We start from the raw sequence: 26,668 nt of genomic DNA on the forward strand, positions 1-26,668 counted from the left end.
CGTCTTTAACTTTACCAATAAAACAGCTGCAGCTTTCACTGACAGCACATGTGGTACTTTAACCTTTATACTGGGGCGACCGTGGCTCAGGGGGTTGGGAATCGCATCTGTAACTGGAAGGTCGCCGGTTCGATCCCTGGGCTCTCTGTCCAGGTCGTTGTGTCCCTGGGCAAGACACTTTACCCTACTTGCCTACTGGTGTTGGCCAGAGGGGCCGATGGCGCGATATGGCAGCCTCGCTTCTGTCAGTCTGCCCCAGGGCAGCTGTGGCTACAACTGTAGCTGCCTCCACCAGTGTATGAATGTGAGAGTGTAAAGCGCTTTGGGTGCCTTGAAAAGCGCTATATAAATGCAATCCATTATTACTGTTCATCAGTTAACATGTGAACATGTTGGATGATCTGTCTGCTGTCACTGGATGGTGCTGAGGTCTGAATCTGAGGACAGTTCCTGTAATCACAAAGAGAACAGAATCATCACAAACTGAAATCTAAAGTTAATCTGTGAAATAAAGCTGATCCTTCCCTGTCCTCACACACTTGGGATCTGAAGTTCTACTCTTACATTTTGTTCAGTTCTACAGTTCTGCTGACAGCTGATGTTTGAGCTGTTTATTTTAAAAAGGACAAAGCCTTATATACTATAAATACTATATAAACAGATTTTCCAATATAATGTTTACCTTCGAGTTGTTGGTGCTTTGTAAATGGAAATCTCCAGAGATGAGAAGATGTCTGCTCCTGCATCGTGGTCACCAACATACAGAGGTATTATCCGCAGTGTTTAAGCTGCTGCCTGAGTACTGAAAAAATATTTCTCTTGAAGGATGTAAGCTGTATATATATGTATATATATATATGCAAATACATATATACATATACATATACACACACACACACACATATATATATATATATATATATATATATATATATATATATATATATATATATATATATATATATATATATATATATATATATATATATATATATGCAAGATTTAAAAAAAATGGTGTTACTGTACAGATGTGGTAAGAGACTGAAAACATGCTGTTGTTTGCACGTATTTAATAATCATCTCTGCACAGGTCTCAGGACCTAGCTAAGGACGGTAGTTACGGATTAGTTTACAAACACATTTAACTTAAAAGTGCGGTGGGGCCTCGGATCTGTCTATCCGGTAGTTCAGACTGAAGACCACCTCAGGCTGTCAGGTTAAAACAGTCGGTTGTGGTTTTGTAACGTAAACGCTGGAGCTCCTCTCGGCGTCCCTGCTCTATCTGCCTTTCCCAAACAGAGATGCGCAAGTTTATCTGTGACTGCAGCTGCCAGTCAAAGCTGTTATGATGACGTTGCACCCCATTATAAAAGCATTATGGTAGTAATTAGAATCAAACTTATGGGAAAGGAGACCCCTTGAACATAAATCAGGGTGATGAGAACACTTGATAATGAAAGAAAGAATCTTTGGAAAAAATTATCTGGGAATTTATCGGAGAATATTTTTTATTTTTATTTTAGTCTGACCCCAGTCCCCATCCGCTAACATGGATCAGGCGGGGTTTCTGACCTATACTGCAGCCAGACACCAGGGGGCGATAGAGACGTTTTGTCTTAATTTTTGGGAAGCTCTTCGCGTCGTCCATGTTTTCTACAGTCATTGGTAAGCACAAGCAATTGCTTTTGTCAAATTGCCTATGCTGTTGAAATATCTAACAGACCAAAATATTTTTCAGTGGTGAATGATATTAGGAAAACCCGGAGTTATTATTTTGTAACTGCATTATAAGTAGCAGATAATAAGGGATGCAATTGAGCTGCAGTTAAAGAGGTTAATGTTTACAACCATACCCAAGCTGGCCCCCCTGCCTTTGGCCACACAGCTGTGTAAATAAATTTGGCAAGGTGGCTTTTGGTCTGACTGTAGACTGAGTTAAAATCACAGTTGCACAGGCACTGGGTGACTGATCTCCATTTCCTGGACAGTAAAAGCAGGGTTTCCTTTCTTGGAGTTAGTCAACTCAGATTTTAGGGTAAGTTAAAGAGGTTGTTATCTATATTATGATAAAAGCCTACATAGTTGCCTCGGTCTTTCATAGTGTTCGATGTCTGTACTTTAACCCAGACAGATCTGTGTGATATTGTGAGGTATTGGTCATCTGTGTGCTTGTGCATGTGTGTCTCAAACTGGAGGACCTGATCATAAATGTGTTTCTCCATTGAGTTACAAGTGATCAAAGAAAACATCATCTGAGTGCTTCAAAGTGTTGGTTCTTGAATATAAATGAGACAGGCCCCAGTCAAATTTAACAGGGGTGCTGGCTAAAAATGAAATCCTACCCACAGAAAGGCAGCAGCTCTCTCCTGTCTGTAGAGACAAGGTCCAAGTTTCTGACCATCAGTCATTTACGGACGAAAAGTAATCTCTGCCTAAATGTAATTGTTCATTAACATGCAGTGCAGTGGGCGTGAGTTTAATTTGAAATTGGCAGTTAGGCTGAATCTTTTATTTGCTGTGGGCAAATGATAAGCCCAGGGGCAAATAAGTATTTAGTATTTAGTATTTATTTATTTATTGTCATTGTCAAGAACAATGAAATTGCGTTTGGGGCTTCCATACAACCCCAAAAAAAGAAGAAAATAATAAATACCCCTTAAAACCCAAGTGTACATATTTAACCCAGTGTGACTCCAATGCAATAAGACAATCCTTAGCAATAATGTTCGTAGAAATTCAGACAAAGACCTGAGAAACATGACAAAATACAACAATGCAACCCATTCAATATTATTGTACTGTGAGATATGATATCAGATATGATAGTTATCTATTTAAGAAAGAGGGGGGGGGGGGGCAGGAGGGGGAAGAGAATAAAGATATGATGCACCAATGCAGACCAGTTCATTGCTATTAAGAAGTTGGATATGGTTATTGTCCGTGAGAGGGGGGCAGAGAGTTCAGGAGCCTCACAGCCTGTGGATACAGGCTGTTGGCCAGTCTGGATGTTCTGGCCTGTATAGACCTGTACCTTCTCCCTGAGGGCAGCAGATGGAAAAGGTGGCGCGCAGGGTGATGTTGGTCCCGCAGGATACTGTGCACCCTCCTCAGACAGCGAGTGGGGAAGATATTACTGATCTCTGGCAGACTTGTTCCAATAATTCTGCCAGCTTCTTTCACCACCCGCTGGAGTGCTTGCTGATCGGCCTTGGTGCAGCTGGGGAACCACACTAGAAATCCATACGTCAGAACGCTGCTGATGGCACAGTTGTAGAGGTTCAACATCAGAGATCTGGGAATGTGTGCGCTCCGCAGTCTCCTCAGGTAGTAGAGGCGCTGTTGGGCCTTCCGTACAACTGAGGTGATATGGTTGCCCCAGGACAGGTCCTCGGTCACAGTTACCCCCAAGAATAATATATGAAGAGAGCGGAAAGATTTTTTATTTCATGACTCTTTGGTATTATGAGGAAACAGTAGCAGTGGCTTACATCAGTCTGTGACGCTGACATATCGCTGTAATTTCCGCAGCCCCTTGTGTCATGGCTGTAGCCAGCAGTGTAATGCAGATGCACACGATTCAGCAGCAATAGGTGCAGTAAACTGTGTGTGTTTTTTCTAAAGCTGCTTTGTTCTCCACCTGGTGAACCTCACATTTTCACTCTTTAGAAGCTTTTAGCGGTTCTGAGTCAAATGAACACAAATGGTTTGGGGTTTTTACTGGAGGTTTTTTTTTTTCTCTGACACATTCAAAAGCTCCAGGAAATGGATTTTACTCAAATTGAACACATATGGGTGAGAGTGCTGCTTTGTAATTGCACTGAGGAAATCCATGAGCTGTCAGATACTGTAGTTCTTAGGATTTATAGCACATGTGTAAAGGAATTTAGCTCACTTGATGTTCTTTAAGTAATTAAGAATTCAAACAAGTCCAATTACACTCTTTGGGAATAAGGGATTAGGTTTCAGGTGCCTTAAGTAGCAGTGCCTGGCAGGTGATTTTTTTTAGCTTGGAGCCATGCCAGTATACGTATAGTGACAAACCATAGCCCTGAGGTGCGAGAACTCCCAGTGCTCACAAGCTCAGCAGTAACTTCAAACTGTGATGCTGCATTTGTATGCTCAACACAGCTGAAGATCTTAGCCCAGGGCAATGTCGAATTCTCACAGGAAGCTCTGGTGAGAAGTGAGGAAACATGATCAGAGATGATTGAAAACAAAAACAGCCACGCAGAAGTCTAAGAAGGAGAAACTTTTGATCTTCTTCTTGTTAATTTCATCACTTATTCTCGGTGTGATGCACAATATTAAATTCCAACAACTGAGAGATGGATTGCAATTTTTTCCCCCTACTTCTGGGTGGGTCGGAGACCTGACCTGCGTCTTATTTGTCAAAAACCTAAATGACTTGGTAGACTTTGAATGATGCAGTGTGTCATCTGGAAGTACGGATTAGGTTTGGATGTGCACAAACATGAAATGCTGACAGGACCCGTCAGGATCACAGCGGTTTTGTGAAGAGAGATGAGAGGAAAAAAATACATCACAGTACCTCCGGCCATGCTTGTTCTGGCTATTGTGATGTTTATTTGAGTCAAATTCAACGTCTTCTTTGGTGCAGCCAGAGTCACTTATGTCGAACTTGTCCTTGGCTGGAATCTTGATCTCGGGAAGTAAAATTCATGTAGCCCTGCAGATCCTAATGCCGCTCATTTGCCGCCTCTCGCAACTGTTAGTTCAAAGCTAAGAGGGATGTGACACTGGCTTTACGAGTTGAAGCTAAGTCCCTCCAAGCAAGCAGCACTTTGTGGGTGTAATAAAGACCAACAGGATACAAGGATAAAGTACTACTGTAAAAGTCACTTCTTTCCTCTCTCTGCATGCTCTTAATGCGGGAGCAGAACAGGCACAGTAACGAGGACATTAATAAAGGATGCGGATCCATTTTTAATGATCCACTGGCCCCTTTAGTTTGAAACCGATTTTATTTTGTGCTCGCGGTCGAGCTTTATCTTCAGGATCCCTGTTTTTTGCCTTGCGAGGGACTCGTGAAAGCCGTTTTGCTTGCACAAGCAAAGTGCTGCATAAAACCTGCATACACCTGACTGTTTGTGTGTGAGTGAGACACAGAGAGAGATGCAGTCTTCTCTGTCTATATTTGGAAGATAATCCTCAAGTATGGATGTAAGGGGGGAGAAAGGGAGGGAAGAAAGAATGGTAGCTGAACCAAATTCAGTTTGGAGTCAAATATATGAGAAGAGTGTGGGGAGGTGCGCACGAAATCAAAACACTGGGTATGCTGCCGTTGCTTTATAGTGCATCTATAAGTGCAGATTATGAACATGTGCCATATCATTCTTCATCATTTTTATGTATTTTACATTCAGTGCATCTCAACTTAACACTTCTCAACAGTTAGATTAAAGAGAAGCAGTTGAAAAAAAAAAAAAAGGCTACATTTCACTGTGTGTTATACTTGTATAACTATGCATGTGACAAATAAAGAACCTTGAACCTTGAACCAGTTATGTAGACAGAGGGAATCAAAGCCATGGAAAGTCTCAAGTAGCAGCAGCTACAGAATAATGTAAAAACCAGTTACACACACATGCACACACATGCACACATAGTCATCTCTGTTCTTGCTTTCGTCAGGGGAGAGAGTCTGCCTTCTCTCTGCAGCAGGGTTCTCCTTCTCATTGCTCTCTCTGACTCTCTCTCTCTCTTGCTTTGTTCATGCTGTGTTTGCTATGCTCTCTGTCTGAAGCAGCGCCACACTAGAGCCCTAATGAGCAGGCTGAGAGCAACCCAACGCAGATCTCCTATCAGCCGAAGAGCAGCAGCAACTCTGACGGCATCTGAGGCAACAAGACGCGGAACTGATCTGCAGTCAGCAGGGAGGCAGCTGTAGAAAGCAAATGACATCCCAGGAAAAGGCGTGGGAGAGGTTGTGAAGTGTCTTCAAAGGCAAATTAGCAGTCAATTGAGAGACTGGAGAGGAGAGGATTGGTCCAGTGTGATCGCTAACCTTCCACACTACGAGGCAGACTCTCACTCCACTTTTCTCTTCTTGAGCCGAAGGACCTCGCCACTTCACCGGAGGAGCCCAGCCATGGAGGAGATGCTCACCTGCAGCCGAAGCCCTTTCTCCCAGGTGTTTGGGCGTCAGGGTCAGCTCATGCAAGCCAGTGAGTGCAAACATCAACACTAAATTATCTTGTGCATCCTGTTTGATTCTGATTGACTGTTGCAGTGTTTAAATAATGCATGGACGCACTGTTCATTTATATTCGGTAAGCTTTTTGAAAGTAGCCTATTCTGAAAAATTAATAAATAAAAATACAGCAACGCGGTTATGCAAAATTAAGGTGTTTAGGGAGGCAACATTTCAAAATGTGCGTCCTACTTTTGCAATTAGGAAATCGTTTTTTAATGTAACTTTGTTTCGACGCTTCGAGTGCAATTAATCCTTCAGTTCCTTCAACATATTTAATCATGTTATCGAGGGTATTAATATTTTTGCCTCCACACAGTTTTGTAATTATATATATACATATATATATATATATTTTCTTAATATATATATTATAAAGTATATGGAGTCCTTTGGAGTGTAAAGCAGTTGGCCAGAGTGTGTTACTGTTGATAGACTGTGATGCTCCTTTCACACACACACACACATGAGCAATGTCATGTGTGAAGATGCATGTGCTCCGACTTGTGCGTGTGAGAGGTGGGTATGTGGGATTGAAGCTCACTTTTTCATGGGTGCAATCCTTTGATCTCCGTCTGGTTGAACATGCCACAGGTCTAAAAAGAAAAAAGAACGAGATCAGCCGCAGAAAATTCAGCTCATTAATTGAACACAACAGCACGAGCAGCTGTAAAATAGTAGCAAATGGAATAACTGAGCAATAACTCCTTATTTTTTTTTATCCAGCCAGAGTAGCGTCACTGTAAACCTTTAGGACATTTTACCTTATTGACAAAATGCATTTACAATATGAGGTTTCTGAGTAAATGAGTCCAGATTGTAGTTGTTTAAACAATTATTCCTATATTCAGTTGATATTTTTCTGCCTCCATACATACATTTGGGTTTTGCGATCAAACCTCACAGCGTGACAAAACCTGCCTCGGTTGAACTGTTGCAAAGTGTCACGTAATCCCCAGAACAGAAAATGGAAGCCTTTGGCCTTAAGAGACCTGAGCAGAGAGTTTTGAGTTCTCACAGGTTTGCTGCAGATTGAACTGGGCGCATATACATCCTCTGTGGTGCAGAAATATTATTTTAAAACAGGAGCGCTGGCTTTTTCTTTTTGCGTGTGTGTGTTTAGTTGAGCTGTACCCTTTCGGGTTTTGTCTTCTCCTTCATCAGGAAATCGTGTCTTGTTTTTAAGATGCTGTTTAGCAGTAGGAACAAAAGTCGTCTTTCCCATCATTGGAAATGTTCTGTGATGGCACACTGTACAATGTAAACTTTTTTTAATAGAACTACTCCTTGTATTTTATAATAGCTGCTTCTTGGAGTCCTAAGTGGTAATTAGGAGGATTGGATAGGTTTTTCTGATTTGAAAGACTGAAATGATTACTCACTTAGGTGCTCATCCAGGCATTGTGAATAACACAGCAGGCAGTGTTAACGCAGTGGAAAATCAAGGGAAAAAGACATGACTGGTTAAACGTTTAGAGGCATTTCAGGGTTTCTTTGTGCAATTTGTTTCCGTTCTATTACTTACTGAAACATATCCACATTTGTTATTCAGCCTATGTTGTATATTTATTATACATAAGCCCGGCCGAATAATAACTTCAAGTCAAACTGTGACGCTTTCCCCCAGTGCCTACTTATCAGTCACAGGATAGGTGAGAGCGCCGGGTGCATTAAACCTAAATGCCACTCTCTGGTTGTGAAGATGACATTATCATTGCATGTGTTGTGATGAATTACAGCCTGTCTTGCGCTACCCCAAGTTATCTATGCTCTTTGAAGCTCGTGCTGCATGTCTGCGATTTCGGATGTGAGAGAGGGAAGGGAAGGGAAGGGGGAGGTGGAAGGAGGAGGAGGAGGGGACGGGCGGGGAGAGGGGCAAGAAAGTGAGCAGGCTGCAAATTGTGTGAATAAGAGATGGCTGTTTTAATCTATTTTTAGCAACAACCTTACATACTGTTGCACAGCTGTTGGAAGGCTAATCCACAGTGGCGCTGGCTTGCAATATCGGAACAGTAATTAAAGGGGGATTTTATTTTTTTTTGTTATCTTTGGCTGTCACCCATCATTGGATCAGGAGTCCCTCAGCTATATGTAAAGGCCTGTTTGAATTGCAGAGAGAAAATCCATTCCATGAGTGTTGCACATGCCCAAAGACTTGAATATTAACAACCTTCTGGTGGTACCAGAGCAGAATAAACAGTTTTCTCATGAATCATATTCACGTGGCACTGCCAGGTGCGTAATCCTGCAATAAATTCTCTTATTCCCCACTGGTGGTGTGATTTGGGTTGTGTTCAGTTTTGTGACGTGTTGTCAAAAAAAATGAAATTAAATAAATAAAATCCTTCAGCAGCCGATGCTCCCATTTGTTCGGGGAGCGTGACAACAGATTTTTGGCTTTTGAATAGTTGAATTACTCTGGGAAAGTTTATTTCTTACGTCAGTGACTTTCCAAGGTTAAACCAGTCAAGGTAGAGCACCGCTACCCATTAAATTAGGTGTGTGTGCTGTCAGATGCATTCTTTGCTTTTTGTTACTTTAATTGAAGTTAAAAGACTTGTTTCCCTTGAGGAAAACAAAGAAAAAAGACAATTCTGACCTGTTTTAGACACCAATAAGACCCTACAGAAGCTCAAAAATGATTTGAAGCCTCCCGGCTGTTGCTGCGTAGGAACCAACATTCATGTTGTTTTTTTCATGTCCCACATTGTTTCTCAGCCCCAATTCCTTTCTAACCCCTGTCAGGTCGGAAGTAAATCGCCGTGTAAAACGATTAATGTCCAACACTAAATTTGACTACACTGGCTTCCCCCTGCTGAGCATTTCTTTATTTGTTGATTCGGGCTTTGTCGTGTTTGAAGCTGGAATAATACCGTAAGTAAATTGCCTTCTCCGAGACCATTTCGAGCTGAGGCTCTGTGAAAATGAAAATAAAAATGGAACACAGTCATTTGCAAATCATATAAACCCTCATATTGAAAATGGTAGAAATGGAAAGTTGAAAAATATTATCGTTGATGGAAAAATCTCTTCTTCATTTGGGAAAAAAAACCCAACAAAATGTTGCGACTGAGGTGTTTTTAGAAACTCTGCTGCGCCACGTCTTCTTTTAACAGTATTATCTTTTAGCTTTAGGGAACTCAGGGGAGCAATTGGTGAAGTTTTAAAAGTGAAATGTTTTCCTATTCTTGCTTGATATTGGATTTCAGCTGCTCAGCAGTTTTAACTTTTTGTTTCATAATGTGCCAAGTGTTTTCACTGGGTGACAGGTCACGACTGCAGGAAACTGAGGTAACTGTGGTTGTTGTGCTGCATGACATCACGTGGCTAAAAAAAACATGCATTCCCTTATTGTTTGGGCTAAATGGTGCCTTCAAGGCCGTAGGAGTTACCCTCCTTCCCATCACAGTTTTTGAGCTATTCATCGATAACTCGGGCTCTCGGTTGTTCATGAGTACCAAAAAGACTTTCAGCTTTTTGGACCACATGAGTTTTCCAAGTCACCTCAGCCCACTCAACCCAGTCAATGTGCTTTTGTTTTTAATTTCCATGTTAGAGTTTTCACTTGGCAAATGTGTAAAAGTGTTTCCAGAATTGTCTCTGAGGCCATGCAGTGCTGCCTGAGGGCCATTCACTGGTAGTTTTTAGCCTCGGCCTTGTACGGAGGCTATTCGGGGCAGGGATAGCTCAGTAGGTAAAGTGGTCGCCCCATGATCGGAAGGTCGGCGGTTCGAATCCACTTAACGGCTACCCTGAGGTACCCCTGAGCAAGGTACCGTCCCTACACACTGCTCCCCGGGCGCCTGCTTAGTGGGCTGCCCACTGCTTCACTGAGTGAATGGGTCAAATGCAGAGAAAAAACAAGTAATTTCCCCATGGGGATCAATAAAGTATCCATTATTATTCTCCTGATTTTCTAAATCTGTCAATGATATTATAGAAACATTATTCCTAAACTGCTGAACTATTTCACGCAGTCGTAGATTTTGTTTTTTGTTGTTGAAACATTTATCTCCATTAAAAGTGACATGGAAGACTTTCCCAACTTAAACATTGGCGCAGAGTATGTTTTCAGTTTTTTGGCAAAGTTGGAAGCACTGTTTCCTTTCTTGCCTGTCACTTTACCCTTGAATATCTTCCTAATACCTCAATAAACCGTTGGTAAATCCCCGCTCAGGAGAGGTGGACGTGATTTGAAATTTTAATACATGACCACTGCAGGTGCAGAACATATTTTGGTCTTCTTTGAAGTGATTAATTCCTCTCCTTCTTCCACTTGTGTTATGGTTCCAGCTCACTCACAGATTCCTCACACCTCCTTACCCGGTGGGCTTTCCTGCAGTTAGAGATTAGCTTCATGCTGCTGGTGTTGCTAATCATGTAGACGGAGTGACTTTGCAAGAGGTTTGCTGGTGCAGTCTGTGTGTGCACTCAGCTAGGTAACTTTTTTTTCTTTTTGCACATGGTGAGTCTTGGATTTGGGCTGTTTCAATGTATTTAGTTTACTCATAAAGGAAACCCCTTGATCGGTCAGCTCTTTGCACCAACACGCTCCATCTGCTGTCATTTTGATGTGCGATGAAAGAAAAATCACACAGAACAAACGTGATGAGTCATACAGTTTTCACATGAGCAGAAAATAATTGATGTACTGACAGTGACCACACAATCATGACTCTGCAGGACTTTTGATTTGACTTTGCCATGTGTTTTCAGATTTACCTTGCAGATTTAATTAGAGCAGTGGATGAAGTGTTCAATATTGATCCCTCTGAGGTATTGTGCAGTGCATTGTTTTTTGGATTTAAGGTACTGTATTCTGCTGCATTCACCTTGTGCTATTTTGCATAACGTTTTTGGAATATCTTGTGTAGTGTATACGGAACATAAACGGCGATTATCTCACAAGGTTTAACGTCTAATCTCAAGCCTGCAGCAGTTTAAAAACTAAATACAAAAATTGAGGTATACATCACAGGGGAAATCATTATGTAACACGCCTCCACATACTTTTTTGTCTAGGTTGCGTATTGACTGGTCAAATACAGATGAGCACAGGTCATTCGTCTGCACCGCTGGGCAGACTTATCTTCAGATGGCCATGATATTGGCATCCGGGAAGCTAAATCACAGCAGGGCATCTGAATCACATGTGACTGTGCTCACTTATCCATGCAGAAGACCGATGAACTGTGCAAGTACTTCTTTTTTGAGAAATAATATCCATGTTGGCCTATTTGAAACACTATAACCTTTTCCTCAGTCGCAGCAAAACATGTTGCATGAAGTTGTTTTGGGAATCGTTCTCATAGCAGACATCCACCTTCTGAGTTTATTATTCAGAAGCCAGTGCTCGCAGAGGAAAAATGCTGTCAGTGCAGTCATTTTAGTTTAAGCGGCAGACCATGGCACACCTGGTACATCCTGAAAAATTTATAATGCACACATCCCTAGCTGTTCCTGTGCTTATAGAACTGGCATCCCCAGCTTTTATTAGCCCTGGGATAAATCAGAACGCTGCCAGAGGAGCCTGATTGAAAACAGAGTTAGGGTCAGCAGGCTCTTTCTTGGCACATCTTATCCTGTAGTGTACCCCAATTCCAACATAAAGTTTGTGTCAGCACAGCCTGTCACACACAGAGGTGATCGTGAATGCAGATTGCATATGTTTAAAACTGTTGTGTTATTTTTCCCCCTTATCGTTTTTCACAGGAGTCAGATTTAGAAGCAGCAAGCGGGGGGGAAAAAAACAACAAAAAAACCCATAAACCTGTAGTCTGGCGATATTTATCTACAGGAGAATGACAGCCTAAACAGAGAGCATGTTTGATGCTGTGAAGATGTGATGCAGAAAGTGTGGAAAGTGCTGCAGTATAATGAAGCCGTACCATACAAGCGCCCTCAAGGACATGGTGCTGTGATGTGATCTGTACTTTGGAGCTTCATACAGAAGTCACAGTTAATACAGTCTGTAATATTTAGCTTCTCCTTCGGCTGCTCCACTCATAACTGTTGGAGTACTGGGATACATTTTAGCAGAAAGTCAATAGAAATGTAAATGCACAGATTAAATCCTGAGCTATTTAGATATGAAGCTTGAACTTGTAATTTTTTAAAAGCCAGTAAAGCATATGATATAATGCCCTATACATGTGTTAAAGGGATATATTAAGTAGAGAATAATATTTTTTCTGTAGTAATATGCTAAAGTATAGCTAATATGTAGAAAATGAATTGTTTTGAATTTGTTTTGTCTGCATTTACTTGAAAAAAAAGTTAAAAAAAATTAATTGTACCAGTAACAGAAAGCACAAAGTGTAACAACCACTTTTTTTCTTCAGAGAGATAGCTCATTTATTTACTTATTTATTTTTTGAACTATTTTTTAAATGTATTTTTTTAAAGAACCATCCTTGGAAGAAGAAAAAATGCTGCCAAATCATCTTAGTAAAATCTGCACAGTCAAATGTATCTGCTGTGTTAAAGTGCTGGCAGAAATCTCAGAGCTACTTATCCAGATTTAAGAAATGAAAACAAAACTCTGTGCTATTATCTTTCTGTTTGTGTTTTGAGGAAGCCAATTTTGCTCTAAACATTGTGCTATTTTATCGGCAGCCACAAGCAGCCACTGAACCAAATAGCCTGCTTTAAAATGGGTATGAGAGGGCAGGCTAACCAAACACAAATGAGAGGAAATAGGCTGTGCAATTGAAAACATTTCCACTGTAGGAAAAAAGAGAGAGAAAAACAAACAAAGAAACAAACCTAAAACTCAAGTAAGGAAATCTCTTACTACAAAAATATGGGTAAGAGGAGAAGATGAAGAGATTTTGAAGCTAACACAGAAGGAGCGCTAACGGTTAGCTGCCAAGGGCTCTTGAGATTACTATACTGAACTACAGAGGAAAGCAATACACATAAGCAATGTTCCCTCTAATTGTGCACTGCTGGCACGCGTTGCGCACGAATTTTTTTTTAAACCTGAATTGAAATTAAAATGAAAACTTTAACAATTCAGTTTTGCAGTGTTAGTCAGTAAGTGACTGGCTGCTCCCGTATGGGATTAGAACGATGCTACCTTATCCCATAGTCCAGCCAATGATGCGATTCACATTCGTATATACGCAGCTAATCAACGTCGTTGACAGGCTATGACAGCGTCCTTATGTGCCGACACCGGTGTTTTAGCTAGCAAAGCGGCGTGGCTGATGTGGAGCGAAGCCACGTTAATGACAACGTGTACAACCATTGGAGATGTGAGCAGGACAGACGGAACATTTGATGGAAAAAGTGTGGACTTTATACCAGTTTTTAGGAGTGACGGCAGTGTTTTGAGATGTAAGAGATTTGCGACGTTTAGCGCAAATCTTGTGTAGTTAGTGTGTAGTGTAGTCAATAGTTTTGTTGTGTGTGTCAGAACAATGAGGCGACTGCTGAATGTTACAGGTGTTACAGCAGTGATACATCTCCTGTTGTCAGGCCTGCTATTTAAAAAAAACGCCTTGCCTGCATTTTTAGGTAAACAGCTGCAAAAAACTTTGTTGTTTGCAAAACTCAGTTACTTTTTTGAAGAAGTAACTATATAATTAATTGCCCAACGTTGGTCATTATATTCTGTATTTTGCAGACAGAGAGTTACAGGACTCTCCCAGACCACAGACTCATACTCATAATACAAGTCAGAGCTTTATGAAAAAAAAACAAAAGAAAGTTGTGTTTTCAAAATTGGAGTTCAAGTTATTTTTACTTCCAATAGTGTTAACATGCTACACAGGTCATGAACAAGATTTTTTTTTTAAATTTTCATTGTAAGTGGGCTAAAGCAGTTAATTAAAAGTAGTCTAACATAAATGTAAATGCTGTAATTTGATTATTTTACTAAACCATGTAACTCGGATGGATTCGATGCTGGCGTGACCACAGTGCACACGTCTGTTGCTGCTCACAGTGGTCCAAGGGACCGCTCAGGGAGTTTGTGTGTTTGCTCAAACACATGAAAAATTAGAGGGAACATTGGCTGCTTTAAGGTACAGGGGCTTTATTTACCATTACCAAATGTTAATGCTAATGTTTGTGGTTGATTAATTGAACAGTGCAACAGTAGGCAGTTTAGTTCATGCGTGCTAAACAATTGTATGCTAGTTTGTGTGAGTCTTGCTTAACTTGGATGGAAAACGCAACAGTTTCTCAACATTTCGCACCAACTTAAAAGTAAAATGTTCACATATAAAAGTGAAAGTACATATATATATTTTAACCTGGCAAACTATGAGGCGGTGTCTGTGCTATTTTGTGCTGTTTTCAAATCTGATAGATGGACACTGTAGAGATGGAGGAGACAGGTGGCAGGCTGCAGACTGTGCATCACATGTGTTTGAAAGAAGGAGCTTGACAAGTTTATAAACTGATAAATGCTGCCATTTTCTGCTGGTGTGTGATGAAACACGTGTAGTTATTTGTTTTTCAGAGGTGGACTTTGTATATTTGCACAATGAGCAGATACGCTTTTTTTTTAAGTAGGACTTATAAAATCTTTAAACAAAGGCACTAATATCATAGGGACTAAGTTATTACTTAATAACATTATAATGGGTCCAGAGGGTTGCTTTAATCTGATTAAATACTGTATCATGTGGGAGCTGATATTAAAAAGATAATGTGTTACTGAATCATTTTAACACATGTGAATGCAGGTAAAGCATTGTTTTGCCTAGTTTTGGGGAATCATTAAAATTTTTAGCTCTTGATTAAGTGTGTGGCATTTTCTGCTTTGCACATTCAGTTACTGAAGCAGCCGCGTGAATGCTCTGTTTGCAGCAGCACAGCCAAGTTAGATTTTGCTGCTGACAGGCATTGCTGACAACAAAATAAACAGTCCGCAGTGAAACTTACTGCAGGGACTTGATTTTTCTTGACATCGGGTGGGGGACAGGTGCACAAAACCAACCATCTGCTCACAGCGGTTCGGAGATCATCCTATGAGCCTGTGGGGTTGCACAGTGGTGGCCACAAGTTGGCAATGTTGGATGTTAGCCAGTAGACGGAAGCCTGCACTCTTATTTTGTACCTCTCTTCTTATTTTGTTTTAATTACAACATTTCTGCAGACTACACATTAAGTTTAATTGCATAGGGATAAATGAGTGCAGACATTAGTTGTATTAATTTACTCGTGGGTTTTTTCCACAGTGTACAATAAGCTGAAGGCACAGTTCACACTGAGAAGCTTAGAATAAAACCTGACATTGTCAGTTAAACTTTATGGAGCTGTATTTAAGGACCAACATTTTCTCCTCTGGCTCCTTGACAGGGCCACTGTAATCCTCACCAAACACAAAGTTGATTATATTTGTAGTTGTGATTGTTTTACAGCTTTTTTCACATGCTTTGGTATTGAGATGACGCTTATTTTTATTTCTTTATTTTTTTGTGATGGTTGCATTTATCTTCATTGGCAGGTGGATGATGTGTCAGCAGCAGCAGCAGCTTGATTCGTCTGCCAATCACGTCAATCCTAGTCTGTAATCCTCCACTTTTCTGCTTCTAAATCCTCACTTCAGGCATCTGTGCTCTCCCATCTAGACAATCCATCTCCGCTGAGCTTTCCTCTGTGAAACGAGAGATCATTGATGAGCGATAAAAGCTTAGACTTTAATCCCAAACACATACAGGATTATAGAACGAGTGTTGCACGTTCAAAGTGAAGCAGTAGTTTCTGCAGTGACTATGAAGACACGAAATGAGAAGTTTTCAGGAATAATTATCTGAGAAAATATTCAGCTGACTGAAATGTTGCCAAATAAGTTTTGATGACATTTGACAATTTCAAATATCAATCTAACTCACAAATAGCTGACTTCCACATTTTCTTGGACACGGTCAGAGCCTGACTGATTTATCGGCAAGCCAGTATTACCGGCCAGTATTGGCTATTTGCTGAAGTAATGTTATAACTACTATTAGTACTAGTAGTTGAAAATCAAAAGGTAAAGAAGGCACTCCTTTCCACGATGTCATCAGTGTTGATTTTGCATAATGTGCCCACCAGGGGGCACTCACAATACAACATCAAACATCAAACTAGAACACGACAACCTGCTGATCTGATCCAAGTAAATAAACTACTAGGCTTACCAGCAGAGATGGGCAGTAACGCATTACAAGTAACGCGTTACTGTAATCCGATTACTTTTTTCAAGTAACGAATAAGTAAGGGATTACTATAGCAAAAAAGGTAATTTGATCTATTAGATCTCAAAGATCTATTGCTTTATTACCTATTCAGGTTGTAAATCATTTTTTTAAAAAATAACTAAGTAACTAATTACTTTTGAAAATAAGTAATCAGTAAAGTAACAGGAATACTTTTGGGGGGAATACTTTTTTCAAGTAACTTGACCAACACTGCTTACCAGATATTAGAATATCGTCCGATATTAAATATATTATCAGTAGTGGTATCGGTCTTAATAATCCTATATTGATGAAGCTCTAGACAGAATACAGCATTTTTCCCTCTGATACTTTTTATGTGTGAAATACGTATAGTAAATGAATTCAGGAGTGATTCCTTTTTATAACTCTCCCTACATAAAGGGAGAAAAAAATCATATTTTGATGTGTTACAGATTAAACTATGAAATTTGAAAGAAGGCCAGTAGCTAGACTGCTTTTGACTCTGACTGTACTGTGCATTCAATAATATACGGTGCCTTTAACAGCTGTGTGCATCTCCCCACATCTATACAAATCCTGAAAAAAGAATGAAGATGGCAAAATGACTGCAGATACATTCTCATGTATGTATGTTTCTTTGTGATTAGCAAGGAAATCTTTATGGATGGCTGAATACTCAATAATGTGTCACTTGCACTTTTTTTTTTTTGGCTTTTCCTTTTAAATACAGTCGATGGGCTTTATTGTCCAGCTAAGGTTAGAGGAATATGTTTCATTTTTCGGATGTGTCGAGGCTTAACTTCTCACCTTCCACTATAATTATCAGAGGCCCCTGCTGCCTCAGGGAGTAATCTCACTCACGCTGAGGTGTTAGGATTGCACAGCACAGCAGGCTGCAAAACTGCACAGGACTGACTGAGCTGACCCCGACGATTTGTCACACACTAGTCGGTGTTGACTCAAGTGCAAGTTCTGTGACACTGCTCGGAAGGAAACAAACTTTGAAAATATTTCAGTTCAAATATATTTAAATTTGAAAAATGTGAAATGACCAGTTGACTTAAAATCATCCAGATTATTTTATTCACACCGTATTTTCTCTCTCTCCGAAGCCAGAGTGAGATGCACAGACATGACCAACACCTTTGTCCTCAGATAACTTTTCTGAGCAAGTATGTAAATCTAAAAAGAAAAAACCAAAATCAGCATCACCTAAGCACTTCTTCATCTCTATCGTGTCGTTTTAACTGCTGCAGGAAAACTTTAACAAAAGCAGCTTAACCGACAGGACTTGTTAATGCTCTGAAACAATTTTAATCTCATTTAAGTGAACGGTTTCCTTAAATAAAAGCCCCCCTTATGAAACGCACCTTTGACTTTAAACTTAAACACATATCCTGTTGGAGGACTGTCATTATGCATGTAATCCCTGTTGTTTGTGTTGTGGCAGCAGCGGCTTCCAGCCCCCGCAGCTAAATCGACAGGGATGACAGTGAAAGCAAATGGTCTTGTCAAGTGTTATTCATACCGCCCCCTACTCACATTAGACTGCCATCATTTTCACTGACCAACACCTTTGTCGGTACACGCTGTATATTCCATGAATATTAATATTTGTGGGGAGTGAGAATTTATCTTGGAATCTAAATACATAATGCTGTATTATTTATTTAGATACCTGGATTACCCAGCTTCTGTCATCCCTCTTTTTACTTACTAAGGCCCTGCTTTCTTTTTCTGTACTTGTTGAATTTTAGTCTGTGTTTGGATTTATTTGATATTCTTTCTGACATTTTGAATGCTCATGCTTGCCGAGTGTCTCCTGTGGTTTCCTTGGTGTTACCTGTGTTACTCGTTTATTACTTTCCTTTTCTGTCTTGTTTTTCTTTCCTGATTTATTTTAGAAATTGCTTCACAATGCGTGCGTCTTGTTGTTTGCCTTTCTGTCTTTGTGTTACTTCCAGTACTGCAAATTTAACACAGGACCAGTGCCGATCATTACTGACGTTTATACTTCAGAGCAGAGGCTCATTTATGAGATGAATCGTCATCAGTTTGCAAATTCAAAACACACCTTTCACCTTGTCATGTATTTTAAAACTGGGTTTGTGAAGACCTGATATGTAAATGTGCCTGTATGTAAAAAAACTTAGAGTCAACTTCTTTTGTTTAAATGTGCTATAGGATAAACATAAAATAGACATGACAGTCAGCACAAAATGACATAGTGTCTGTTTGAGGTGTAGTTTTTCATTTCCAAAAATAATAATTCATTCAGATAGAAACAGGTATCGACCCTATTGCGCTAGCGTTGATCCAAGCAAACAAACAAAGAACCTTTATTTGTCACATGCACAATTATAGAGTACAACATGTAGTGAAATGCTTGTGTCCGAGCTGCGGACAGGCTGAAGACGTAGCTGCGCCATTCCAGGGCTTGGTTTTTTAGGTCTAGCCAGGAATCTTACTGGATACCGGGTGGGAATCTAACTTGTGACTCCCGCTCCAAAGATGTGTAGTCTTACCAATGCATACCAGTACCAGCGTTGGTACTGATACTGTCGATATTTAGACCGAGCCGCCCACCTCAACCCGCCGCCGTCCCTGATTGTCTCCACCTGAGTCTGATTTCCCTCCTTTGTGACTCACCAGTTGTGTTTGGTTGGCTGCGGTGTCTCTTGCCCCTCTCCTTTCTGTCAGGTTGTCTTTTTGCCCTGTGTTAGGCTACCTCTTGTTCCCTGTGTGTCCTTTTTTGTGTGTTATAATGGCTAATGGGATTCTCTGTATCTGCTTTTTTGTTCTTTTCCAACAGAGAGTTTGCTTTCTGTATATTTTGCCTGCCTCTGCATCCGGCATTTGGGTGCTCTCTCCAGTGCTACGTGACATTACTGATGCTTTTGTTAGCCATTAACTGTTCATGTGAGTTCAGTGAAAGTGCATAGTCCTGTTAGAGAGCAGTATTTTCACAGTGGGAGTATTATTGTCTTAAAAATTCACACAATATAGAGAAAAATGTAGTGCAGCAGAGCACTGTGTTGAAGAAAAAGTTGTAATTTGGATGTGAAATAATGTTTTCTGAGTCAACAGAGGTTTAAACTTTGAACGTCTGCCAGAGGTCTTTACCCTGGGATTCATATTTGAATCATTATTGTCTGTCAGACTCTGCAAACAAATGATCGTCTGTTTTTACATCGAGCACAGGTGAAGATTTGTCTGCCTCCAGGTACTTGTCCTAGATCCAAACTTTGACGGTATTTACAAAGACAGCTTTTGTACTTCAGAGATGCGTTGCGCGCAGGATGCTCTCAGACCACCCAGTATCTGTAAAAACCCTCCGCAAATCTTCTCAAGACGTACAAGCTAAACAGTTTTGAGTTGACATAGCGGTTAAATCTCATCTAGCCTTCGCTCTGGAATGCGTGGATTGAATCCTTCCTGTTTTTGCAGAGCCTTGTGTTAGCAGCGAGTAAAATCAAAAACAAGCAGACCACAAAGCAACAGACAATGAGGCTTTTCCTTTTAACTTAAGCATCTGTTTATGAGCCAAAACGGCGCATATGAGGCCGTGTTATTAGAGGATGTAGTGAATACACACGCTTTCATCCTGCCTGTCTTTGTGTCCAGTTAGCAGATTATTTTCTTTAGTAGTGAAATCACCTGAAGCTGCCCTTTAATTCCTTCATCTAACAGTTGAGGATATTGATACAATTGGAGCAGAAAAACAACAGAATGAGGACAGAGAGGAAAGAAGAGAGCGACGAAAGGCTCGGCAGAAACAGAAATGTAAAACTGAGGGGGGTAGATTCTCCGCTGCATGGAGAAATGGGTAGATATGGTGAGCCAGTGCCAGATTTTTATTTCTTTCTTTCTTTTTTTTAGAACATGCACATGCACACAACACACTTTAAGTGCACATCTAACCACCTCCAGGAAACCACATCCCATTTCTGCTTCTCTCCCTTTATTCCACCCATTCCAGCAGTAACAGATATGATTAGTGGAGTTTAATGAGCTCTGCAGAGATGAGCGTTCTGCTTGGTGCTCTGTGCTCCACAGCTACAGAACCCCCAGGGTTTGGCACTGCCGAACGAATGTAGTGTGTTCCTCCACCGCTTTGGTCTCTTTACCATCTGCATGTAAATCTTGTGTGGGTACCAAAGGTGGGATGACATTATGTGCATTTTCTAGATGCATAATGTGGCAACAGCGTGCTCGTCATCTTTTAGAATGAGTCCATTGATATGTTGTGAATTAAGAGTAGGACTCCTCATATTGATTAGGATTAATTTACATTACAGATGTAATAGAGTAATCATTTTATGAATACGGCCTGAGATCGCCTCCATCGTTCGGTAAAGGAAACCTACATACAGAGCGATCCACGATGTCACTTTTTTTCCTGCTTGATGTCTTTGTTGCTCACAGTGTTAAAATATTTACCAGATTCTCCTCCATTTCGATAACTGCATCACCTAGGCACACAGCTAAATTTGTGCGTGTGCGTATGTTAATGATCGCGCATCTTTATCCCACCAAGCAGTCTTGAGCTCGACTTGATGAATTGCTGTGCCCCTTTTCATGTTACGCGAGGTTAATCCCGGCAATATTTCTCACCCCAGTGATTTGCCTGATTTGCATTCATTTTACAGTGTGATTAAATTATGTTCCTGCTGTAGACAGCATTGGACAACATTTAGTTCACAGGCATTAAGATTAGTACGGAGGGCAGTGTTGTGGTGTTTTATTGTTGCCATTGGGTGGCAGTGTTGTATTAGCACTGCCACTAAGGCAAATCATTTTTCTATGGAAGTATTTTAGTGTTATGGTGTAAAATGTCTGATTTTGCACCACTCAGCTTCTACATACCTCACGTCTGGTCAGTTTTAACTCTGCCCGTGTGACTCATTGCTTAGTGGGTTCCTGCACTTATTTCTTTTTTGCTGCACGTTGAGATCAGATTTAGTCAATATTATAATAATATTTCGTCCTGCCAAATGTGACATTAAAGTGAAAGTTTCGCCATGGCAACAAGAAAATCAATTAAACTACATACTCATAATTATTCATTCACATCTAGATGCTTCTCGGGACCTGACAAGTTTCCCATTGCCTAAAATAACTGTAATTAAAATGTTAATGATGCTGTTTATGATCTCATATTTGAATATAGCTCATATAGTCCATCTGCTCCATTTGCCAGATGTTTAAGAGGTGTATCATTTTATGTTGAGCTTAATTGTGCAAAAACTAAACCACAAGTTTCCAGCTGAGCACCAAACTAATTAGTTTCAGCAGTGCGAACACAGAATGACTGCTCCCTGGCTAGACACAGAATTGTGCCCCTGTTATGTAGCTGTTAAGTGCCTTAGAGCGAACTCCTGTGAAAAATATGATTTTAGAAAAGCGACTGGTCTATTAAGACTACTCAGACTTGGTTTTTGGTTTTTTCCCTTGTTGCAGAAATCGGTAAACAAGTGCTGCAAATAAGCCAAAAATGCATCAATGTGTGTTGCCACTGCTTAGAAAATAGCAAACGTACCAGCTCCAGAACTTCATCATGAAAATGACAGTTTCTTAAAAATAGTTAGTCGGTATGGAGATTTGACACTTCAACATTGTCCTGCTCCATTCCCTTGGCAAATAGAGAAAGTTGTACTAGAAATCCTCCTCGAGAGATTACATTAGAATAAGAAATGTATGATAATGTTATTCACTGCTTGGACTGAATTATATTCTAAATTCTAAGAGAATGAACCAAATGTTTTCCTCTCTTCTAAAATACATTCTAGGTCATGACTGCAAAAAAACCCCCAAAACAATTTGAAACAGTATCCACATTAATTCACATGCTGTGTACAGTTATGTGTATTGTTTCTATGCGTATTGCACCACATCAAAATAAATAACTTGGGTGAGTATGACACTGCTCTGCTTGTGTGTACAGCCGCATATATAAGCAATGGATTTTGGGCTCATCATTTTTCATATTTCCTAACATTTCACCGTGATTTCATGTGTGCCACGCTCAATTCCCATGAAATAAGCCCCTTTTATCTTGACTTTAGCCCGACTACTACCTTATCCCATTAGCTTTGCTGCAAATATTCTTTCAGATATTTTTTTCATTGGTAGTGATCTTATTTCCTCTGGCAGTTCTCCCTCCTGACGAGATAAAGGCCCGATGGGACGCCACTGTGGCCTCTCCTACTCATTTGTTGTGCCGTTCCCGTTCTATAGGAGAGGACACTTTGAGATTTTTTGCTGTGCTGGTGACACACGGAAAAAGTGAGGAAAAAAAGAGAGAGAAAAGACAGAATGAGGAAACGAGAGAGGAAGAAAGTGCTGGGGCCCAGCTGGGGTGACATTTTTATTTTTGTTGCATCTATTGTAACCTAACTATTGCAATTTCATCTTTCTTTTCACCGTCTCCCACTTGCATACTTCTGTTTCACTTTCATCAGTTTTCACATTTGCTGACGGCAAGCTGCAGGTGAGATCTATTTCAGGCTTCAGATGAAGACACTGAATGACAATCCCTGCAGTTTGGTGTGTTTTGCATCCTTATCCTCACCAGCAAAGTCATGGCGGTGATTTATTAGGTTACTTTGCACAATGTCATAAGTAAATATTATTGAATTTCCACTGTTGGAATGTTTTATACGGTTATAGCTTTTTAAAGTGTTATACTGACACGTTTTCCTATTGAAGAAACAGTTCAGGTCATCTAAGCAGCAGCTTCAGTTATTATTATTGAGCAAGGTAATAGGATTAGATCTATAGTCAATAATCCTAGCTATTTGGTTTATGGCAAAGAACAGTGCAGTGCATATGTGGAGAGAGATGTCCTTGATGAATTGTGCATGTTTGTGGATTCTGAATTGATTTCAGTTGATAACACCTTTCAAGAAACGCATTGATTTTGTGCTTCATTAATCTGGTTAATCGTTTCTCAGTAAAACAAAATGCCTCCAAACTATTTGTTCTACCTCGTTGATTTAGAGGCTTAATGATCGCAGTATTGACGGCCGAACGCTCCAGACCCGATGTTGAACATGCAGGGTAAAGGTTGCTGTGTGTGTGCTGCAGCAAAGAACTTGAATCGATTTCAACACATAGTGTAGTGTTGCTGATCAATCGCTTCAAATTTTTACTTTATCAGCGGTGCTTACGGCGCAGTGGCAATACGTCTAATCTGTTTTGTGAGTTTTTTGTGAGTTTGTCATCGTGCGGCGTAGAGCCCTTTGATTCTAATGCGGTAAATCTTCTTTCAGCTGCTGCCTTCTTATGCAATAAACGAGTAGATTATTCCTGTCATAATAGGCTGACACTGTGGGTTATAGTTTAGTTTGCTATATGTGCTCTGTATTTGGCACTGGATTTACAATCCAATTCATTCATTGACACATCCACTGTAAACTCAACTTTTATGATCTATTTAACTCCTTTACTGAGGTTTAATTCAGCCTGTTTTCACTTTAAGGTTGTTGTAAATGGTGTCGTACTGGATTGCATTTTATTTGACATTTTGCTCTTTCATGCCAGCGCAAAGACAACACAAAATGACAAAGACAGCCCTCAGTAGTATGTTATCCAGTGCAACACTTTTATAATAATAATAATAATAGTAAGCGTATTATTGAATTTATGTTTCCAATGATGTTGAAAGTTTGAATTTAAGATAAAAGTTGCTTCATTGTAGTGCAGCTTGTTAGGAACTGAGCTGATAGGACACAGAGACACAAAGCATTTGGTGTAAGAAGGTTTTTGACTTCTGCAGTGATAATAACTGACGTTCCAGATGAGTCGAGTGGTGAGAGCGGCAGGGTGAAGAGGCAGCAGTGTGTAGCTGAGACCTACGCAGGCCAGCAGGATGTGAGAGACTGAGAAAGTGTGCTACTAATGGATGCTGGCTGGTTGCTGGAGAGAAGGTTGTGGACCTGCAGCACAGTGAGATGAAAAGTTACTAAACTGGGGACCAAACTTACTGAGTGGATATTAGGTGTAGTGTTAGTGCTACACAGAGAAAGAACAATCTGGCTGACAGTATAGTGGGTATTCTGTGTCTCAGAGTTGCAGGTTAGTTGATAGAAGCAGGAGGGTTAAAGCTTTAAGCAAACACAAACACAATAGAGGGAGACAAACAGGGAAACGGTATGAAATGAGGGCATGCCGTAGCTGCCATCACCAGTGTGTGAATGTGTGTGTGAATGGGTGGATGACTGGATATGTAAAGCGCTTTGGGGTCCTTAGGGACTAGTAAAGCGCTATATAAATACAGGCCATTTACCATTTACATAGCTATGATATTAGCCATTAGGTAAGGTGGGGTCAAATCCACTGCAACTTCAGAAAACACCAACAAATAGAAAAATACTGGCTAGTGGTACCCCTCAGCCTCCTAGTACATACACTCTGATATCAATTTCAAATCCTAGGTGATTTCCTTATCAATTTATCACATTTATAAGATTTTCAGAAAACTTGACCTCTGACCTTGACTTTGTGCTTGAATTCACTGAGATTGAAACACTTCCAGTAGATACACCTATAGTAGCAAATTTTAACTCGTATTTTGCTTCGTTCTTGAGTTATTGCATTGACAAACTTTGGTGTCCATGTTGCCCGCCCACCCAGCAGCGTGGCAACAATACACCATCAGCCTTATGTAGCCAAGGGGTAAAAATGCTGCTAAAGCACACAAAACACAAGAGAAGCTGAATAAAACAAAAGGGAACTAGAAAAAAATGTTGCAAACGGCTAATAGCACGTTTTATGTATTATACGAATCATGCCTTTACACATTTCCTTGCATCTTTTTCTCCATCACAACCTCGAAGAATCCTCGGCGTCCTTTAAGTGAATCTCAGTCGCATCTCCTTGGCATGTTTTGGTTCCTGTCACTTCTGCAGCTGGTCAGTCACGTTATTGTCTCTTCAAAAAACACTTGTGTTGTTTTTGTGTGCTTTTTTTAGCGTATTTATGGTGTCTAAAAAAGTTTTAATCATGTAGGGTTTTTACAACCCCCAGAAAGGGACTCTACAAAAGACGTCCAACACGATCAGAGGAGCAGAGATTTAAGTGACTGAAGTTGGTGCCAGATGGGCTGATCTGAGTATTTTAAAACTACTTATGTGCTGGGATTTTAGCACACATCTGTCTCCAGGGTTTACAGGGAATGGTCCAAAAAAGAGAAAATGTCCAGTAAATGGCAGTTTTCTGAGTGGAAGCGCCTCGTTGTTGTCAGAGGAGAATGGCCAGACTGCTTTGAGCCAACCAACCACTCAAGACAACCAAGGTATGCAGAAGAGCATCTCATGTTGAACCTTAAAGCAGATTGGCTACAGCTGCAGAAGACCACACTGACTGAGACTCTAAGAACAGGAAGCTGAGGCTACAGTTCACACATTCTCACAAAAATTAAAGTGCCATGTAACAAGGCTTAAAACAGCTCATCACTTCAATCACTTTTCTTCCCCAGTCTGGTATCCTTCGTCTAATTTAAACAAATATTAACAGTAAACCTAACAAAAACTAAGCTGCCAAAAGTACTGGGTCCATCAGAATCAAACAGAAACAAAACATAACTCTAAACAATACAATCATAAGCTGCTGTTGGGGCAGAAGGAGGAAGAGACAAGGAAAGACAGTTTCCTGCTCATCGGGCCAAACCAGAAACACCTGGAAAAAATGAATCATGGAATCTAGTATACAGAGCATGATCAGTGGGAAAATGGAGTGCACATATAACAATAACACGAAAAATAAAATCACGTAAAGCACTTTGTCTTATTGGTTTATCCACCTTTCTTAGCTGCTTTTCTTTAATTATTTTTTCACTTGCATGTCCAGTACTTAGCCAGTAGAGGGCACTAAGAGGAAGCAACTGAACTAACATCCTTGCCGAAGGGGCAAACCAGCTTCATAAACACTGTGACTCTGTGTGGTTTCCACTTGAGTGCAAATATGCAGAAATTAGCGCGAGGAAGAAATGGAGCATTTTATATTTGAATCAACCCCAATTAGATATAAGCTGAAAAGGGTAAAGGAAAAACTTTCAAGCTTACTGCAGTCTGTCTGTTTACGTGTAAAGAGAGTGTTTAGAGCGCCGAACTGGCTAGAGTGTCTGTGAACTCGGGCGACAAGCACCCTACTCTTGTATTCATTATTCTGATGTCTTCTTGACTCTCACCTCGAGGGCACACAGTCTTCCTCCTCAACCCCCTTGTTGCCTTCTTATCTCCGCCGCCTTCAGCGCCGACTTGTCAAATTTCCTACTCAATGC

General features: G+C 40.4%; 1 protein-coding gene across 3 annotated transcripts in view; it reads left to right on the plus strand.

Moving 5' to 3' along the window:
• Nucleotides 1–1,935: 1,935 nt before the first annotated feature.
• Nucleotides 1,936–26,668, plus strand: part of kazna (kazrin, periplakin interacting protein a) — a 194,222-nt gene continuing 169,489 nt past the window's right edge. For 2 of the 3 annotated variants that reach the window (XM_080900002.1, XM_080900004.1), the window contains exons 1-2: nucleotides 1,936–2,035; nucleotides 5,765–6,185. In XM_080900002.1, coding sequence (XP_080756128.1) covers nucleotides 6,110–6,185 — 76 coding nt within the window. In that variant the 5' untranslated portion in view covers nucleotides 1,936–2,035; nucleotides 5,765–6,109. The remainder of the gene's footprint in view (nucleotides 2,036–5,764; nucleotides 6,186–26,668) is intronic. The other variant, XM_080900003.1, reaches the window with a different exon arrangement.

This window comes from Rhamphochromis sp. 'chilingali' (assembly GCF_963969265.1).
Source record: "Rhamphochromis sp. 'chilingali' genome assembly, chromosome: 12".
Classification (NCBI taxonomy): Eukaryota; Metazoa; Chordata; class Actinopteri; order Cichliformes; family Cichlidae; genus Rhamphochromis; species Rhamphochromis sp. 'chilingali'.